Raw genomic sequence first — 16,475 nt, forward strand, 5'->3', positions numbered from 1 at the left:
GTACCCATGAAGGGAATCAGCCCCTCCTGCCAACCACCCTCCTGGGTCTCCTTCCTCTCCAGCTCTTGGAGGCAGAAGTGGTGGGAAGTGGTCAGACCTGGTCATGTTTTGAAGGTGGAGGTGACAGGAGCTGTCGGCAGAGTGGGTGTGAGAGCAAAGATAAAGGATGATTTTGCGGCTTTTCATTTGGCTCATAGAAGTGAGAAATGAGACATGAGAGGAGGAGAGTGAGGATGCGGGGGCACAGGAAGAAGAGCAAGGAGGGAAGTGAGGACATGGGGACAGAGCATGGTTGGTGGCCTGCAGGTTCTGGTGACCCCAAGGAGCTGGATATCTGGAGGAGAGAACTGGACAGATAGCCTGGGCGTAGATAGACCTAGTGGTGAGAAGCCACACTTGTATTTTAAAATAATCTTTTATTCAGTCATTATATGAATTTTAACATAGATTCTATTGACAAATGTTACATTTATTTTTAGTGATAAGTGAATATATTACTATATAGTGTAAATCACAAAAAAATATTTCCTGGATTCCAAACATTTCTGCTCTGCAAGATATGTGAGGTCAACCAGAAGAATCAAGCTCTGTTGGTGTCAATAGGAAGCAGATGACCAGTGTTGCAGTTTCCAAGATTTAAGGAGACAAATTCCACCACATTCTGGAATCTTAAGAATTAAAGAGGTAGAATATATAATCAAAAAACAGGTTTTGATTTTTCAAATCAGTGATGTGCATTGGAAACATCAACATATAAGACAGAAATCTACTTAACAATCGTATTTTTCTAGAAATTAATTTCTATGTCCCAAATAATTATATGAATGTCATAAAAATCTACAGTCATTAACAAAAACAGGCAAATCAGTGGCCCATTTGCACCATTTGAAACAATGTTTTTAAGAGTTTAGAAGAGGGTTACTCACTGTTTCAGGAAATTGAATTTTTTTGAAAATTTAAATTTTTTAAAAACTTTATTTTTCCTGTTTCTTCTATGCTTGGATTCATATCTCAATTTGTTATGCCTTGTTTTGCATACAGGGCTTGTTCCTATTGGATTCATTGTTTCCTTCTATTGAGAATTATGGGTGAGATTTATATATATATAGGAACCCAGTACTTCATGCATCTAAGCATATAATCTGGCACTGAGCAACACCCCCAGAAAAATATATTTGTGTATCTGCGTAGTGATCCACAAGTTTTGTAAACATCTCATGAAGGCAGCATGACATCCGATGCTTATGTGATAAAGTGTAGTTTCTCTGGGATGAACCTGTATCAAGGTGGAGCAGGTAAATTCTCGAATTCTTCAGATTGGTCTGGCATCCCTGTGAGTGAAAGAGATTGCTAATGAACAACCATTGAACCTCATCTCCATACTGCCCTTTTCTTGTTGCATTGGACACATCTTCGTTCTTGCACGTAGTTTGAGCTCTAGAGCTGCTTTATGGTGAGGGAGAATCTAGGATGTGAACTGGGATGCGACTTCCGACCCTTTGCACTTTGCTGGGTGGCTGCCCATATGTGGCATGGCTCTCCTGTGTGGCTCCTAAGGTCCACATGGCCACCACCCACTGCCCATTCAGCCCAACCCAGTACTTACAAGAGTGACCTCTGGTGCAGCCTAGTGGACCTCCTTAGCATGCTTTCTAGCTTAGGATCATGACCAGAAGACCTAACCCTGCACCTGTGCTAGACTACAGTGTGGAATAAGGGCTTTGCAACTGAGAAGGATGTAAAAGAAGCTCCGACTTGACCTTTAATTTTACCAGTAAAGACAATGGGAGCCTGTTTAAGAGGCAAGTCTCACTGACAGTGGGAGAGAAAGATGCATGTGTTCCTTTCTTGCTTGAAATCATGATCGCACTGGGCGCGTGCTAAGCTCGGGGCTGGCCAAGCAATAGCCTCTAGTTGAAGGGACTCATCATCTAGGGGAGGAACTGTCACCAGCTTATTGCTGGAAAATGAGAAGGGCTCAATCGCTGTCTATGGAACAAATAAACGAAAGCAAGAGTCAAGGGGAGACTGACTCCGTAGGAAGACTGTGTGGTCCTTTCCGTCATGTGCATTTGGAAACAGTGTGTAACTCGTCCGATGAAAGGAGACCTCAAGCCACAGACAGAGTGGCCCCTTCCATGTGCACCAGACAAGCTCCCCTCCTCCACTCCAGAGAAGCCAGAGGTCCACAGGACGCGGAGGGAGTGGGTCCCATCTTACTCCGTCTTTAGATTTTCTCTTTTATTTTGCTGCTGCTATCCTTGTGTGCTCATGATTTATTTCTGAGCGCTCACTGACATCTCCGAGTGGATTTTGTTGTGTTCACTAATGGCTGTGTGTTCACGTCAACCTGACCGAGGCTTGTGTGGCCCCTGGACTGTATGCCCTCACTCTCTTTTATTCACTTTCTTTTAAACTTTAGCATTCTTGTACCGTTCACTCTGTCTCAATCCCCGAAAGTCAGGGGCCTGCTAACTTAAGTGACAAAGAGCAGCAGAGTGTCTCCCAGATCCACAGGGTGCCCTACCTGAGAAGTCCCAGGTCCCTCTAACAGCAGTGCATCAGGAAGGACTTCCAGTTGGGTGGAGTCAGTGGCAGTTTTATTTGAAAATGATTCCAAAACCTGTAGGAGACACAAAGCAGGGAAATACGTTTTGGAAACCCCCACACCTCCCGTTTCACCAGGACCTTTTGGATACTGCTCTCAGTTCTCCCTAATGCAGCATTTCTGAACTGATCAGGGCTCAGGAGCTTGCAGTTTTCAGGGTGTTGAATACAGAGAGTCCCTCCAACATGATGAGCCTGTCTTTCTCATGGCATTGTTATGAGCCTTGCTTTAAGGAATTCTCATAGGTGAAAAAACCCAGATTTATATGCTGTACACCAAAGCATTAGGGCCTCGGCTTGGCAAAGGGGCAGGTGAATGTGTCTTGGGGTACATTATTCATAGGATGAAGAACTGGCTTCCTGAAGAACAATTTGGCAGAGGGCACCGAAGGCCTAAGCCCTGTGTTCACCAGGCCCATCAATGACACACCCAGGAGGTTGTCCTCAGGAAATCATTAAGGAAGTGTGCAAGATAGAGCTGCATGCTGATCTGCCCAGCCACGGGTTGGGACAGTGAAAGGCTGGAAACAACTTAGAGGTCAACCCAAGATGGGCTCCTTGAAGTCTGGACATGGGCAGATGGTGTCAGGGAGGCGGGCATCGAAGAGGCTGGGGAGAGTCTGCAGGAATGTGGACAGTCATGATGATAAAGTGTGGAAAGATGCACAGCATTGTCCCATTTTTATAAAAAAAATGCTTGTGTTTGTGAACAGAAGAAGGATGATTAACTAGACACCAAAATGTCATCACTCTCTGTCAACGTGATGGGATTATTTGTGGTCTTAATTTTAAAATATTTTTTCAAATTTTCCACAGTGAATTTGTGTGGTTTTTGTAAGGAGAAAACTGTTTGGCAAACCCACTCATTCTGTTTTAAGAGCAACAAAGATAAATTGGGCCGTGACTGCATCCTAAGATTCATTAATGCATCCTATCAAAACATGACACACCAAGATCATCTTCAGCATCTAGGGCCTAGAAGTTCCCAAGACGAATTATTTTCATTAAGAAACCTCCAGACTCTCCCCAAAGTTGCTGTATTCTCCCCCCAATCCTGTCAGGACAGGAAACTGGGTATATGCTCTGTTGAAAATGAACAAAACTTGCGGTGCATTTCTGCCGTTAAAAGGCTATGGGGTGCCTTGCGGGTCCTCACGTATTTGGGTGTTAAGTTGCACAACAGTTGCACTGAAACCGCATTTAAAAACAACAGCAAGGATACTGCCCTGCCCCCAACAATACAGGACACTTTATTGAAAACAAATCTATTTAGAGAAATGCCAAAGGACCCAGAAATGGGCACTGTTATCAAGGGTGACCCTACGTGGGTGGAGGGTGGGGCAGGAAACAGATGTGGTTTCCTGGGAGGTGCCTGGTGGGGTCACTTTGTGTTTCACATACTCCACCTTCTTCTAAATTTCAAACTGTAAGCATTCAAAGGAAATAAATAAAAAGAAAGTTTGAATAAACGCCAGTAATTGCAGGCTCAAGACAGAAACGAGATGGTGGGTTTTTCTGAGGCATTTTAAATGAGAGGATTAGAGGTGATTATAAGAAAGGGTGCTCTATTCTTCGGTAATTATTTTCCAAGTGTGAAAATGGAAAATGGCCTTTTCTGAGAGTGCAGTTCAAGTCTTCCAAGTGTGAGTGCAAAGACTTGCACAGTTGTGAACAGTTGTGAAGGCTGAGCGAGCCGCAGGGAGCGGACCATTCCCACAAACCAGCTCGTCCACCCAGGTCGCCGTCAGGGCTGGGCGGAGGCGAAGGGGGACATGGGGGTTCACCGAATTCAAGGACCGCATCTTTGCCACCTGAGCCCCCTCCTGGTTCTCGCCTTGCTATCTTGTAAAGCCTTTACCATTCCCACTCAACACAGCCTCCACGAGTGATCAGGACACTGCTACGTCGAGGGGCAAATGACCCTTTGGTGAATCCTTTCCCAGCCAGATCTGCCTCCAGAGAGCTACTGAGGAAGGGCCTGCTTGGGGAGTCCCCCAGGCAGGCTGGGCTGGGGCCGGCAGGCCTGTGCACTGCCCCAGCGTCCTCTGCTGTGGCCAGGGGTGGGGGACAGGTGCTGCAGACTTACAGGTGGTGGTATATGTCAGGGTCCCGCTGCAGCCGGGTCTGGAATCCTATGTACAGGTCATCCCAGAGGAGCCCGTTCTTCACCACATGTCTGATGACGTCCACCCGACTGCGAATCTGAAACAGATGTGGAGCAACTCTCAGGATGGCCAGGCCCAACAGGGCGTGGAGCCCTATGCCCGGGGCAGCAGCTGCCCCAGGCAGCAGGGGGACAGGAGTACGGGGTCACCTGGAGCAGAGAGCATAGCTGAGGGGAGGGAGAGAGCCGGAGGGGAGTCAGGAGTCTGGGACACGGGGCCTGGAGCCTACTGAGCAGACCGCTGGTTCCAATCCAGGTTTCAACGGTGCAGCCTCGGCACCTTCTGTGCCTCACGTGCAAGTGGAATGAACCCAATAGAACATTCCTCATAGTACTGTCATGAGGATTATATGAGCCAATGCAAATAAAATTCTTAAAACAAGGCCTGGCACATAGTAAGAATTGGACGCGTGTTTGTGATCATGGTTATTACAAATCAGAGTGTCCACTTCTCCACCTGGACGTCCAGGGTAACACAGAGCCTGCAAGTTCAGGGCAACCTGTGTGTGTCCAGCCTGTGGCAGAGCTGGACTGCTTACTTCAGCGGGTTAGGACCTGACCCTTAAGCATCCTCCACTGCTAATACTGTTGAATGGTCAGAGTAGCACAGGAACGGAGGGGGCAGACGCCCCGTGTCTCCACCTGTGTGGAGTAACTGTGTGCTCTCATGCCTGCGGAGGCTTGGCTTCTCTATCAGGAAACTGAAGAGAGACAAAAAGTGAATTCATATCAGCAGCAGGAAGGGATGGTATCCTGAGACTGGACAGGTTCTAACAGCCTATCCGTCAGAACCTGCGTAGCAGGCAGTATCTCTTCCTAGGACTGTGTCGGATTCAGTGACTTAATACTTGCAACCAAAAAAAAACCAAAAAAACAAAAAAACATTGGAGAATTGGGGGTTGATCTGAGAAATAGCATGTAAAATGAGGTCTCGGAGGCCGGTTAGATCTGAGGATGAGGAAACAGGAAGAGTTGGGATGGTGTCCCTGTTTCTGCCGTGGCTGACTGGGGATCCACGATGCCCACGACAGATAGAAAAGCAGACAGGTCAGTTTTTAGAGAAAGGAGACGACAGGTTGGATTCTGAACTGGTTGAAAATGAGGTACCAAGCATTCAGAAATCTGGGTGATGGTATCAGCAGGCAGTTGACAGCTAAGAATCCAACACTTGACCAGAGCACGGAGAAGTCCGGGCCGGACGTGGATCTGGGAGTCTTTAGCAGAAAAGTGAAGTCAGCAGATGAGTTCACTCAGGAAGAGACTGGAGGAAAACAGAGGTTTGTGCACGGCGTTCTGGAGGGAAAGAAGAGGTTCTGGATGCAGAGGAGGCACTCTGAAGAATGCCCGAGAGGCGCAGGAAGGGAGGGAGGACAAGGGCACGGTGTCACCGGAGCTCAGGACAAGATTTGTCATACATCTCCTGCCTCCTCTGCATTCCCAGACCCAGCCAAATGTTGACAAAGCAATTACACAGGTGCAGACCACCACGGTGAAAAGGAAGGGCGTCACTGACCGGAGAGTCCCCCTAGTTGAGCAAATAGACAGTAGGCAGAGCCGTGGCCAGGACGGAGGCTGCCCAGTGGACGTGGAAGGTGCTTGGACAAGGAGGGTAGGGGCAGGGACCACAGATGAGCAGAAATGCATGTCCACCAAACAGCTGGCCCCTCACCTACCCCCACGCAGGGTCCTCGCCAAATACGTTCAGATGGTTCTCTGAACACACGGACTTGATGTCGGGGAGAATGAGAGCAGAGTATGTTGTGAAGCTCAAAACAGGGCCCCCCCACATTTGGGCACAGGGTCCTCAGCCGATGGATGGCTCCTCACCTTCATGACTCCAAGCATACTGGTGACCCCTGAGCAAAAGGGGTGTTGCCTCACCAAGTCACAGTTCTTGACACATTTGAATTAACTATCTACATTTCTGTATATTTCACATGAGAACCTGTATTCTCAAGTTCTCTGTAAAACCCAGAGCTGGAGCTCAGCAGGGCTTGCTGGCTTCTGATCTGGATTTGCTTTCCACATGATGCCATCCCCACCCAGCTCCACCCCTCTGTGAGAGCTGCCATGGGCCATTCTGAGCAGTGAAGTGTGGGGTCTGCACCTTCAGGTAAAGTCCATGGGTTACGAATCCTGCCCTATGCAGCGGCCTGAAATTAGCCTGCACATGTCCTTTTATTGGGAAACAAAGACTCATCATTTTTAAAGTCATCTACAAAGGAAGAAGGGTCAGCTGGCATCCGTCTTCTTTGGAGTAACTTTGCATGCCACTAGTGTCTATGGGAAGGTTAGCCACCTACAACCCCACGTCGGCCACGCTGTCCTGTAACCCAGGCAGTGAGGGAAAGGTGCCCTGTCTCAGGCTGCTGGTGAAGCAGAAGTTCAGAAAGGAGGGAGCAAGGAGGGGGAAGACATGGAGGATCTGGAAGCAGCAGAGGAGGTGGGTTTGCAGCAGACCTGGAGCTCACCCAGACTGGAGAAGGAGAAAGGCGGGCCTGAGTCTAGGGACAAAAAAGAACACAGTTACGGCTTTGCAAGGCAATTAAGGCAACAAACAAACAAACAAACAAAACAAGGATGGAAGCAATATGAGAAGGCTCTAAGTCCCACAAAGAGGGTCTTTTCCAAGTGTGGACACAAATCACATGTATGGGGCTCTCACTAAGGCCCTAGGAGGTACCACCCACGAGCCCCACCACAGCCCACCGAGGGCACGGCAGGCACGCTTTACCCCACAGTGTGTTTGAATCTGCAGGAGAGCCACCACTCTATCCAGCGGATGTATTATGAAAAGCTTTGAAAAAGCGACTCGTTATCAAGTTAAATATTTTAAATGACCTTGTGTTAACCCTTGCAAAGGTGATTCTCCTGTAAGACTAGCAGACACCTTAATCTAGAGGTTTTCTCAATCCAGGCATGAGTGCCCACACAGGGGCTGAAAGCGTCCACTCTGGAGCTTGAGCCCAGTGCCCTGCACCACAATCTACCCGCTGGATGATGACCTTGGTGACTGATCTCACTCCTGAGTATCACATCGTACAATGGGACAAGAGTAGTATCTGTACCTAGGGCTGTGTCGGATTCAGCGACTTAATACTGCAACACATGTGGAACTGGGCTTGGCATAGAACAAGCTAGGTAAATGTCATGTAACAGATCTTGAGAAGATTCCTTTTGCTTAAGATGGGAGCAAACGTAGCCAGGCGTGGTCCTGTTCACCTGCAGTCCCTCCTATTCAGGAGGCTGAGGAGGGAGGCTTGCTTAGGCCCAGGAGTTCAAGGCCTGGCAACATACAGATATTCCATCTCAAAAAAATAAGAATAAGAAAAGTGTAAACCCATTCCTAATCCATACGGTGCTTCGTGCAGGGCTTTCTTACATGTAAGACCCCAGTTTTCCAAGACCTGTGAGTCAGGTAGGTGATTATGGGTTTTACTGGGGTTTCAGCATAAGGTTCTCTTCAATAGCAAGTACTTCATGAAATGTAAAGATCCAAGCCAACGTACTAGAGTGTAGTTTAAGAGCACATCGATTACCTCTGTTACAATCAGGGCTTCACACATTTAAATGGTACCTGCAAAAAACTCAAGGGCAGACTGTATGCCCTTGAAACTTACCTAGTGACTCCAACGCTCATACAGAATTCTACTTTGCAAGGCACGCTCAGGTGTATCATATCATTTGATCAATGCATCCACCCGGTGGGAACATGCCCCGTGGAAGGGAAAAGCCAAGGTGGCAGATGAAGGAACTTGCTCAAGCCTCAGAACCAGAGACCATGACCAGCAGGGCTGGGCACCAGTCCCAAGCTTGACCATCTCCCAGGCCTTGGCTCTCTCCTTGACCCCGTGCTGCTGAGGGGTCTGCTCAGAATTGGAGTGTGACAGCACACACACATGGGTTTATGTTGACTTCCTTCACTGTGACACCCAGTGGGTCCACCTGGGGAAGGAGACGCCACTGGACAGAGGAAAAGCGAGGTCTAACAGCAGCTGAGACCGAGGGTGTTTGGAAGGAAGCAGGTGGGAAGCCAGTCTCCACAGACGGCTCAGGAAGAGGCAGAGGGGCACTTGAGCTAAGAGAGGCTTGTGAGCTGGGACAAATGCACAAAGTAGGGGGTCAGCAATACGCGTGCTGTCCCTGAAACGCTGTTAACCTAAAGTTATTGTTAAAGCCAGAAAGGGAGAAGGGAGGAGGGCGGGAGGGGAGGAGGAGGAAGGGAGGAGGCAGGAGGCCCCTCCACCAATGCTGCTGACCTCCTCATAGGGATGCTCCCGGCTTGGTCTTTCTTCAGGAAAGGATAAATCCAGGAAGTCCACCAAGTAGTCATACCCTCCAGGAAGGGGGCTGAAGTCCTCATCTGTCTCGATCATCTGTGCACATGGAAGGGGAGCATCACCTGGGGGTCGAGGTCTTTGACAAACCCTAAGAATGTTGGGCCCAATGTCCTTGAAGGACAGCAGTGTGTTGGCAGTTGGTTAGTCCCCCTCCGACCCCCAGGCCTGGAGGACATTCGAACCCTAGCCTTCTACAAGCAGAACTGCTTGCTACCACTACCTTCAGCCCGGTTCACAGAGCAGGCCCTCACGATCTTAAGCACATCAGGTGAGGGGTAAACAAAACGTGGGCTGCTTGTCTGTCGCAGGTCTCATTGAAAGCTGCAGTGGTTTTCCTCATTTCCAAACTAATTGTCCAAGTGAAATATCATTTAGACCCATGTTTCCCAGGTCTTTGGATTTCTTTTTTAAAAAATCTTTATTTTATTTATTTATTTGTATGTGGTGCTGAGGATCGAACCCAGGGCCTCGCACGTGTGCTAGGAGAGCGCTCTGCTGCTGAGCCACAACCCCAGCTCCCAGGTCTTTGGATTTCAAAGATGATTTCCTAAAAGCATATCTGGGAGCTAACACAGGTAACGACATTTTATTTTGTCAAGTGATGACTTGGAAAATAAGTCTGACATCTGCTGTCCTTGCATGTCACTCAGGAATATGGCAATGCCTCAAAAACCATCTTGAAATACTGATAAGAGGTGATATCTCTGTACCAACAGCATAACCACATCTTTACTTTTTTCACTAATGACCAGCAAAAACGTTGTCACAGACAGGCAATGACCCCCAGGGAGGTTTTGGAGAGTCACTGTTTTTGAGCAGGGTGTGGCGCGGCATTTCTGTTCGGGGATTGATAGGTAATCTGGGGAACAGCAGTCTCCCTGGGGGTGAAGGACGCTTGTCTCTAGGGCCTGAGGTTTGTGCATTCCTGGTGCCATCCCTAGCCTTTGCCCCACTACGTGGCCCTGGCTGGCTGGCTGCTTGCTGACCTGGCAGTCCTGATGCCCATTTCAGGCCCCTTTCCCTGTACCCCGTCTGCTGGTAGCTGATTTGCCTTCGCGTACACCTCCAGCTCTGCCGTCGGGTTTTAACCTGAGCTCTTCTGGTTGCCCTGCACACTGCTGTGGCCGGGGGTGTCCTGACCTAGCCCAACTCTTGGTGCCTTCTGTCCTCAGCACATCTGTGGGTACAAATTACCTGCTCTGTCTCCCTTGGCTCCACCCTCTGGGGGGCTCCCACCTCCTCGCCCCCCTGTTTGAGTACTCATCCCTGCCATGCCAAACACCGAGACCAAAATGAAACACCCACAGACAGACACAGACGTTGGCAGCCCACCGTGATGGGAGAGAACGGATGCCGCCAAATAAAACTGCGCTGGACTTAGAGAGCAGTCCCCACTGTACAAGGAGGGGATGTTTCTCACAATGCCAGATCTGTTCTCTGCCAGGCAGGCAGCAGGACGTGATGACGTTCACTGACAGATTGGTAGAAAGAGGGACTCCGTGTATCCCCACCATGCGAGGGAGCAGTACTAAGGCATACCCTGACCACCAGGTTATAATTCTTAAATCCAGCCCAGGTGAAGTATTCTTTTATCCAGGATGGGTGCAGAAAGATCTCGTCGCCTACAGCAGCATGCAGGGCGTCCAGGTATGGCTGGAAGTCCCAGGAATCCTTGTAGATCTTGGTCCCTTCTGGAGGCTCCACGATGCCCTTGCTTAAAGACACAGCGGGACAACTGTGAGGGGAGAGTGCGCAGGCAGGGAAGGCAGAGGCCTCCAGAGCAGAGGCTGAGGCTGCTGGGAAGGTTCCCGGGAGCCCTGGAAGCACCACAGGGGCCACATGAGCCTGAGTCAGGGCAGGGTTCCTCCAGCTGCACCTCCCTGAGGAGTCCTGTCCACGCCTCCTGCTCCTTCTCTCACCAGCCCTGAACTCAGGCACGTGAGACCGAGGGCAGGGACTTCCCCACCGCTGTATGCCCTGTACCCGTGTGAGGCCTGGTGAACGGAGGCGCTTAATGAATCATTCCTAAATCAACGCATGTGTCCATCACTCTGAAATTCCTACACTCACAAAATGCACAGTGCTATTTATCCCCTTCTCCAGCACCCACCACTGCCTGTGGCTGGAGCCCCCTGTCCCTTCTCCTCCCCTCGCCCTCCTGCCTCCAGCCTCCCCCTCCTAAGACATCCCTAAATGCCAAAGACTGCAGAGGCACCTCCCCTGACCGCATTTCCTGGGCTCTCCTGTCCCCTCCAAAGGAGGCCCTTAGGCTCTTACTCTGTGTCCCTATGCTGGGTGCTAGCACTGAGACCCAACACCAGTGGCTCCGGCTTCCCAGAAGCCCTTGATGTGGCACCAGGCTACAAATGCAGATTCCTGGGCTCCGCCTCAGATCTATGGATTCGGAACCTGCGCGGGAACCCAGGGAGCTGCACTGTAAGTCCCTCCGGCCCCTGATGCTCATCAAGTTTGGTAACGACTGCGGCAGGATGCCTCTGGGGCTCGGGGAGATGACGAGCCCAGTGCTGAATGAGGAGAGCTCCTGGGCGCCACTATTGACCACCTCTCACGCCTGGCCTGAAGAGGAAAGCCACTTCTGTCCTGGGGACTTTGGGGACATCTTAAAGAAATTTTAAGCAGGGAAGGAGCAGGAATGGTCTCACAATGGAGAAAGATTCACTTGTCAGCAAAGAGGACAGGAGCTTTCAAACACTTAGCCTCTAGTCCCAGCGAGAGCTGCCTCTGCACCAGAACCCACGAGCCAGGGCTCGCTGTGAACAGAGGTCTCATGGAGTAAGACCCTTCTTAGTGCGGTGCTCGCGGGCCTTTGCTATTTTGTTCTGTTCTGCCCTATTCCTCCATTCCACCCCATTCTGTCCCTTAATGGAGACGCTGTTTGTGGGAGGTGACACTGATTTTACAACCCCCCCCCGCCCTGGTGTGGGACCTGCAGACTGAAAAATGCCTGCATGGAGCTGGATGTGGGGCTGGGGGACAGCTGCACACACGAGTCAGGGTCACTGCAGGCAGCCAGGTGAGGGCTGTGAGCAGCGGGATCCAGGCGGAGGCCAAGATGCTGCAGAAGAAAGATGGACGTGAAAAACTTCATGAAGCATCGACTGGGTTTGGGAACTAGTTTGGGTGGAAAGCCAGCTGACGGGCAAAATGGTCTGACTGACCCTCCATGCAGACGTGGCAAGGCCGGGCCAGGGGTGCACGGCCCTCCCCCAGATTAGTGCACTTCTAAAGCCGGGAAGAAACCTGGGCTGCTGTTTGGCTCAAGGGGAGGACTTAGGTCCAGGTTTGTGCCCTCAGTGTGAACCCTGCTGTTGTGACCTCAGTGGGACTCACACTGCCTGTGCGGAGGAGCTGTCTGTGGGCCAGGTGGTTGGCAGGGTGTGCGCTGATGGGAAGACGGGCTTTCTTGCTTGTTGTTTTTACTTATATAAAGCAACATAAATTTGAGCTGATCCATACCAGAAAATAACTTACTCTTCACCCTTTAGTAAGGTGATTATTACATAGGCTGAAATGTTGGAAGCAGACTGTCTTCTTTGCCCTGAGATTTGAAACATATGTATTAGTTTATTTAACTTAAATAATAAGAGCTGTAGTTTTCAAGGTGCTATGTGGATCTCATGGCCTAGGAAGCTTAATAAGCAACTCAGCAGACTCCAAGACATGAACCTGTCCCGAGTGAGAGAGAAGCCCTTTTTTTTCTCAAAGTACTGAAACACGTTTATAAAGCATTTTCATCTTCCATGAACATTCAAGACAAACCTGTCCGTTGGGTCCTTTAGCATCCTGCCCAGGTCAAGGGTGGCTCCAGGCCGTGGGGTCCACGTGAGCACGTCAGAGTTTTTCTTGATAAGGTTGTTGAGTTGATTTGGGTCATTTTTGATGTTTGTTTCCTTAATGTATCTGGGAAAGAAGGGCATTCCCATGTAAGAAGGTTTCTTCCCAGAGGCTGGTCTGACTATGACAGCCACAGAGTCCCCGCTTCCTAACAGCCACCCCCATCAGTCCACGGAAACCTAAGGGCTGGACTGGAAGGTGCGACAGACATAGAGCTCGTCTCCACAATGCCTCCCGAGAGCGCCACCTCTACTCTGTTCGCTGTAGGCAGAAGGAACCTCAGGTCTAGAAAACTGACTGGGACCTGAGTGGGCAGTCCAGCCCAGGACCCACACAGCCCCAGCTGGCAGAGCTGCAGGGAGGGCCTGCCCCCAACTCCAGGCAAGTCTGAAAAGTCCCTTGGTTCAAAGCCATTTAGAACCCCCCACCCTCAACACCCCTGTCCTGAGACCACACACATGCTCAGTCACAAGCCATCCTGGACCCAGCTCCTACTGACCCCGGTGGGGGGGCTCCCAGATCTGACACCAAACCACGACCTCTCTCGAGAGCTGTAGCTTTTCCAACTCTGTGTCACACTGGAAGGCAACTGGCGGGCAGGGACAGGGAGAACGGGAGGCGAAGCGTGGTCTGCACAAACAGCTGGTTACGTGCTACAGCGTGGCTGCCTGGACTTGGAATGCTCAGGTGAGACAGACAAAGCACACCGAAGCATTTGTAGCTTGGAATCCATGAGCAGACGTGAGCAAAGTCGTTGTCTCTGGCACCCACAGGCGTCCAGGCCCTTCCTTTTTGGTCCCCATCAATGTCCCCCCCGGGACTGAGGTCCTTCATCTAAAGCAGGGCCACCGCTCTCTCTTCCTCTTGCTGCCGTTGGACTCCCTGCCTTCAGTGGCCCATCTCGAGCCTCTTCCTAAAACACAATGTGTGGCATCACCAGATTCCACAACTTCTCGATGCTTCCTTTCTCTAGAGCCCTGACGAAACCCACAGCTAGAGGCCGAGCTCTGAAGGGTGCGGTGGTCCTGAGGGTGACGTCCGCCAGCTGCTCACATACAGATGCTTTCAGTTGCCTCCAAAGGCAGCCTCTGGGTAGCATGTTTACCCCCTCCCTCCTCTCTAAGTCCCTGAAATCCCTCATCACATGTCTTCCGTCTGAGTTCTCGTCCCTGTCCCCATCCCTCGTCACAGGATCAGCCCTCCTGTCCTCTCCACCATACAGACATGCAACCTGGCGTCTGGTTGTGTCCCTGCTCCTCACTGGATGCCCTGTTGGCTCCCCACCTCTCCAGGGTGCAGTCTCAGACATGCCCTTCCCCTGCCCCTCACCGACCCCCATTATCCTGCTAGGCTGCAGCCTCCTGTCCACACCTGTCCACCTTGCTGGTCTGTGGCCACCCAGGAGTCCTTTCCTCACCACCACCTGTGTCCCCTTGGCCATCGGAACATTCATCACGGTGTATTGAAGTGTCTCTCTTCCAGTAAACCATAACTGGGGACGGCCACTGACCTCCAGTCCCCAGCGCCTAGCCCAGGCCTGCTCACTACATGGAAAGTGCTGGGCACGGTGGTGCACACCTGGAGTCCCAGTGACCTGGGGCGGCTGAGGCAGGACAACTGTGAGTTTATGGCTAGCCTCAGCAATTTAGGAAGTCCCTAACCAACTTAGACCCTGTCTCAAAATAAAATTTTAAAAAAAGGTTGGGACTACAGCTCAGTGGTTAAGGGTACCAGGATTTAATCACTGGTAACCCCCCCCCAAAAAAAAAAACAATAAAAACAAACATAAAATAAGTGATACATGACTGAGGGACAGCATTTTGGGGGCTGGGGTTGTGGTTCGGCAGTAGAGCGCTTGTATAGCTCTTGTGAGGCCCTGGGTTTGATCCTCAGCACCACAAAAAAATAAATAAAATACAGGTATTGTGTCCAACTACAACTAAAAAATAAATATTTTTTTAAAAAGTTTTTTTTCAGCAAAAGTGTGAATATGGTAAAAAAAAAAATCATCTTTTAACCTTAGGCCAATCCTACTGAAACACATCAGGAAGGTGTGGGCAGCTCAGCGATGTCCACGGGAAGGCTAACGGAAGGGGACACACCAGAAAAGGCCACGCGGAGTGACCGCACATGTACTAACTGGCTCCAAAGTGGCCAGTCATGCTTTAAGGATGAGACAGATGACGTCTGAAGTGGGCAGAGCATTGGTCCCAACGAGCCGTGCAGAATCTGGACTGTGCGCAGCCCGCGGCTCTTACTGCGCTGTCTGTGGCCTCCAGGGGACAGGAAGCCGGAGGCAGCCTTACCTGAAGGTGGTCATGAAACAGGCTGCAGAAGGTTTCCTGACAGCAGTAAAGTCAGACAAGCAGAGAGGCATGCGCTCCCCAGAGGAGGGGGCGAACCTCTCGCCAGCGCGTGGCGGCCCCTGCCTGGACGGGAAATGTCCATCTCAAAGAGGATTTTGTGAAGCAGGTGGCAGCTGCTTGTGGACACTCCGTGAGGGCCTGAGTCATGAGTTCACTCAGGATCCCATAAACTCTAGTCAATGGGATCATAAAAGCAAAGTTCAAACATCTCTACAGTTTATTTAGCATTTCAAATAATAAAACTATGCTCCACATCCTACTCAATGGGTAGATATCTTCTGTTGTTTCTACGAGAGATTGTGAATTCTATAAAATGTGCAAATACCAACGTATGGCCTCACAGAGATGATTTAAGTATATGAGCTTCACCTTCCATGGCTTAACGGGAGGCCTCCTTAGGAACTGTTCACCTTTTTTGCTCTTTAATTTCCACGTTTCCGGAGAGGCAGTTATTTGAATGGGGGGGCGGGGCTCAGTCCTATGGCTTCAGCACCCACATCAGGACAACGCACAGTTCTCCTTGAGCCCTCTGTAGTCAGACGCCCCAAGCCCTAACTCCTGTGCACAGCCTGTTCTCCAACCCCTGGCTTTGCCCTTTCCAGGATGTTGTATGAACAGAGTCAAATGGAGGGCAACCTTTGGAGACCGGCTTCTGCCATCCGTGGTGCCCGAGAGGCACCTGTGCCGGGTACACAGAGGTTGCTCTTACACTGACCGAGGCCCCTGCATATTGACCCACCCACCCGCTGAAGGTCAGCTGGGACCATGTGTTGACTAGGAATAAAGCTGCTATTCATGTTTCTGCATAGCATTTGGGTAAATAAAGAATTAAATGCCTTTAGAGTAAATACCCGGGGGTGGGATTCCTAGATCGTGATGCAAGGTTACCTTTAAAGAAGCTGCTAACCCCTTTTCCAGCTTGGCTAACAGTGGTAAGTGTGTGTTCCTGCCACTCTGTGCCCTTGCCAGGACTTGGCATTGTGGATTTCCCAGAAGGCTATTAATTCTAACAGTCAGGGGCCTGTGGAGTTGACTTGCCTTCCCTGATGGTTGGTGCCGGTGAGCATCTTTTCATAGCTAATTTACCATCCATAGGTCCTCTTTGGTAAAGTGTCTGCTAAAACATTTTGCCCATTTTTTACT

The 16,475-nt window shown here is 50.3% G+C and overlaps 1 protein-coding gene across 6 annotated transcripts in view; it reads right to left on the reverse strand.

Moving 5' to 3' along the window:
* Positions 1-460: 460 nt before the first annotated feature.
* The window catches only part of LOC143401617 (cytidine monophosphate-N-acetylneuraminic acid hydroxylase), an 80,454-nt gene continuing 64,439 nt past the window's right edge, over positions 461-16,475 (reverse strand). For 3 of the 6 annotated variants that reach the window (XM_076859277.2, XM_076859274.2, XM_076859273.2), the window contains 6 exons: positions 12,892-13,032; positions 10,651-10,825; positions 9,031-9,147; positions 4,694-4,809; positions 2,528-2,623; positions 461-1,331 (listed from right to left, as the gene is read on the reverse strand). In XM_076859277.2, coding sequence (XP_076715392.2) covers positions 2,548-2,623; positions 4,694-4,809; positions 9,031-9,147; positions 10,651-10,825; positions 12,892-13,032 — 625 coding nt within the window. In that variant the 3' untranslated portion in view covers positions 461-1,331; positions 2,528-2,547. Of the gene's footprint in view, positions 1,332-2,527; positions 2,624-4,693; positions 4,810-5,878; positions 9,148-10,650; positions 10,826-12,891; positions 13,033-16,475 lie in introns of those variants that run through there. The other 3 variants (XR_013091687.2, XR_013091686.2, XR_013091685.2) reach the window with 3 other exon arrangements.

This window comes from Callospermophilus lateralis, chromosome 6 (assembly GCF_048772815.1).
Source record: "Callospermophilus lateralis isolate mCalLat2 chromosome 6, mCalLat2.hap1, whole genome shotgun sequence".
In the NCBI taxonomy this organism is placed as follows: domain Eukaryota; kingdom Metazoa; phylum Chordata; class Mammalia; order Rodentia; family Sciuridae; genus Callospermophilus; species Callospermophilus lateralis.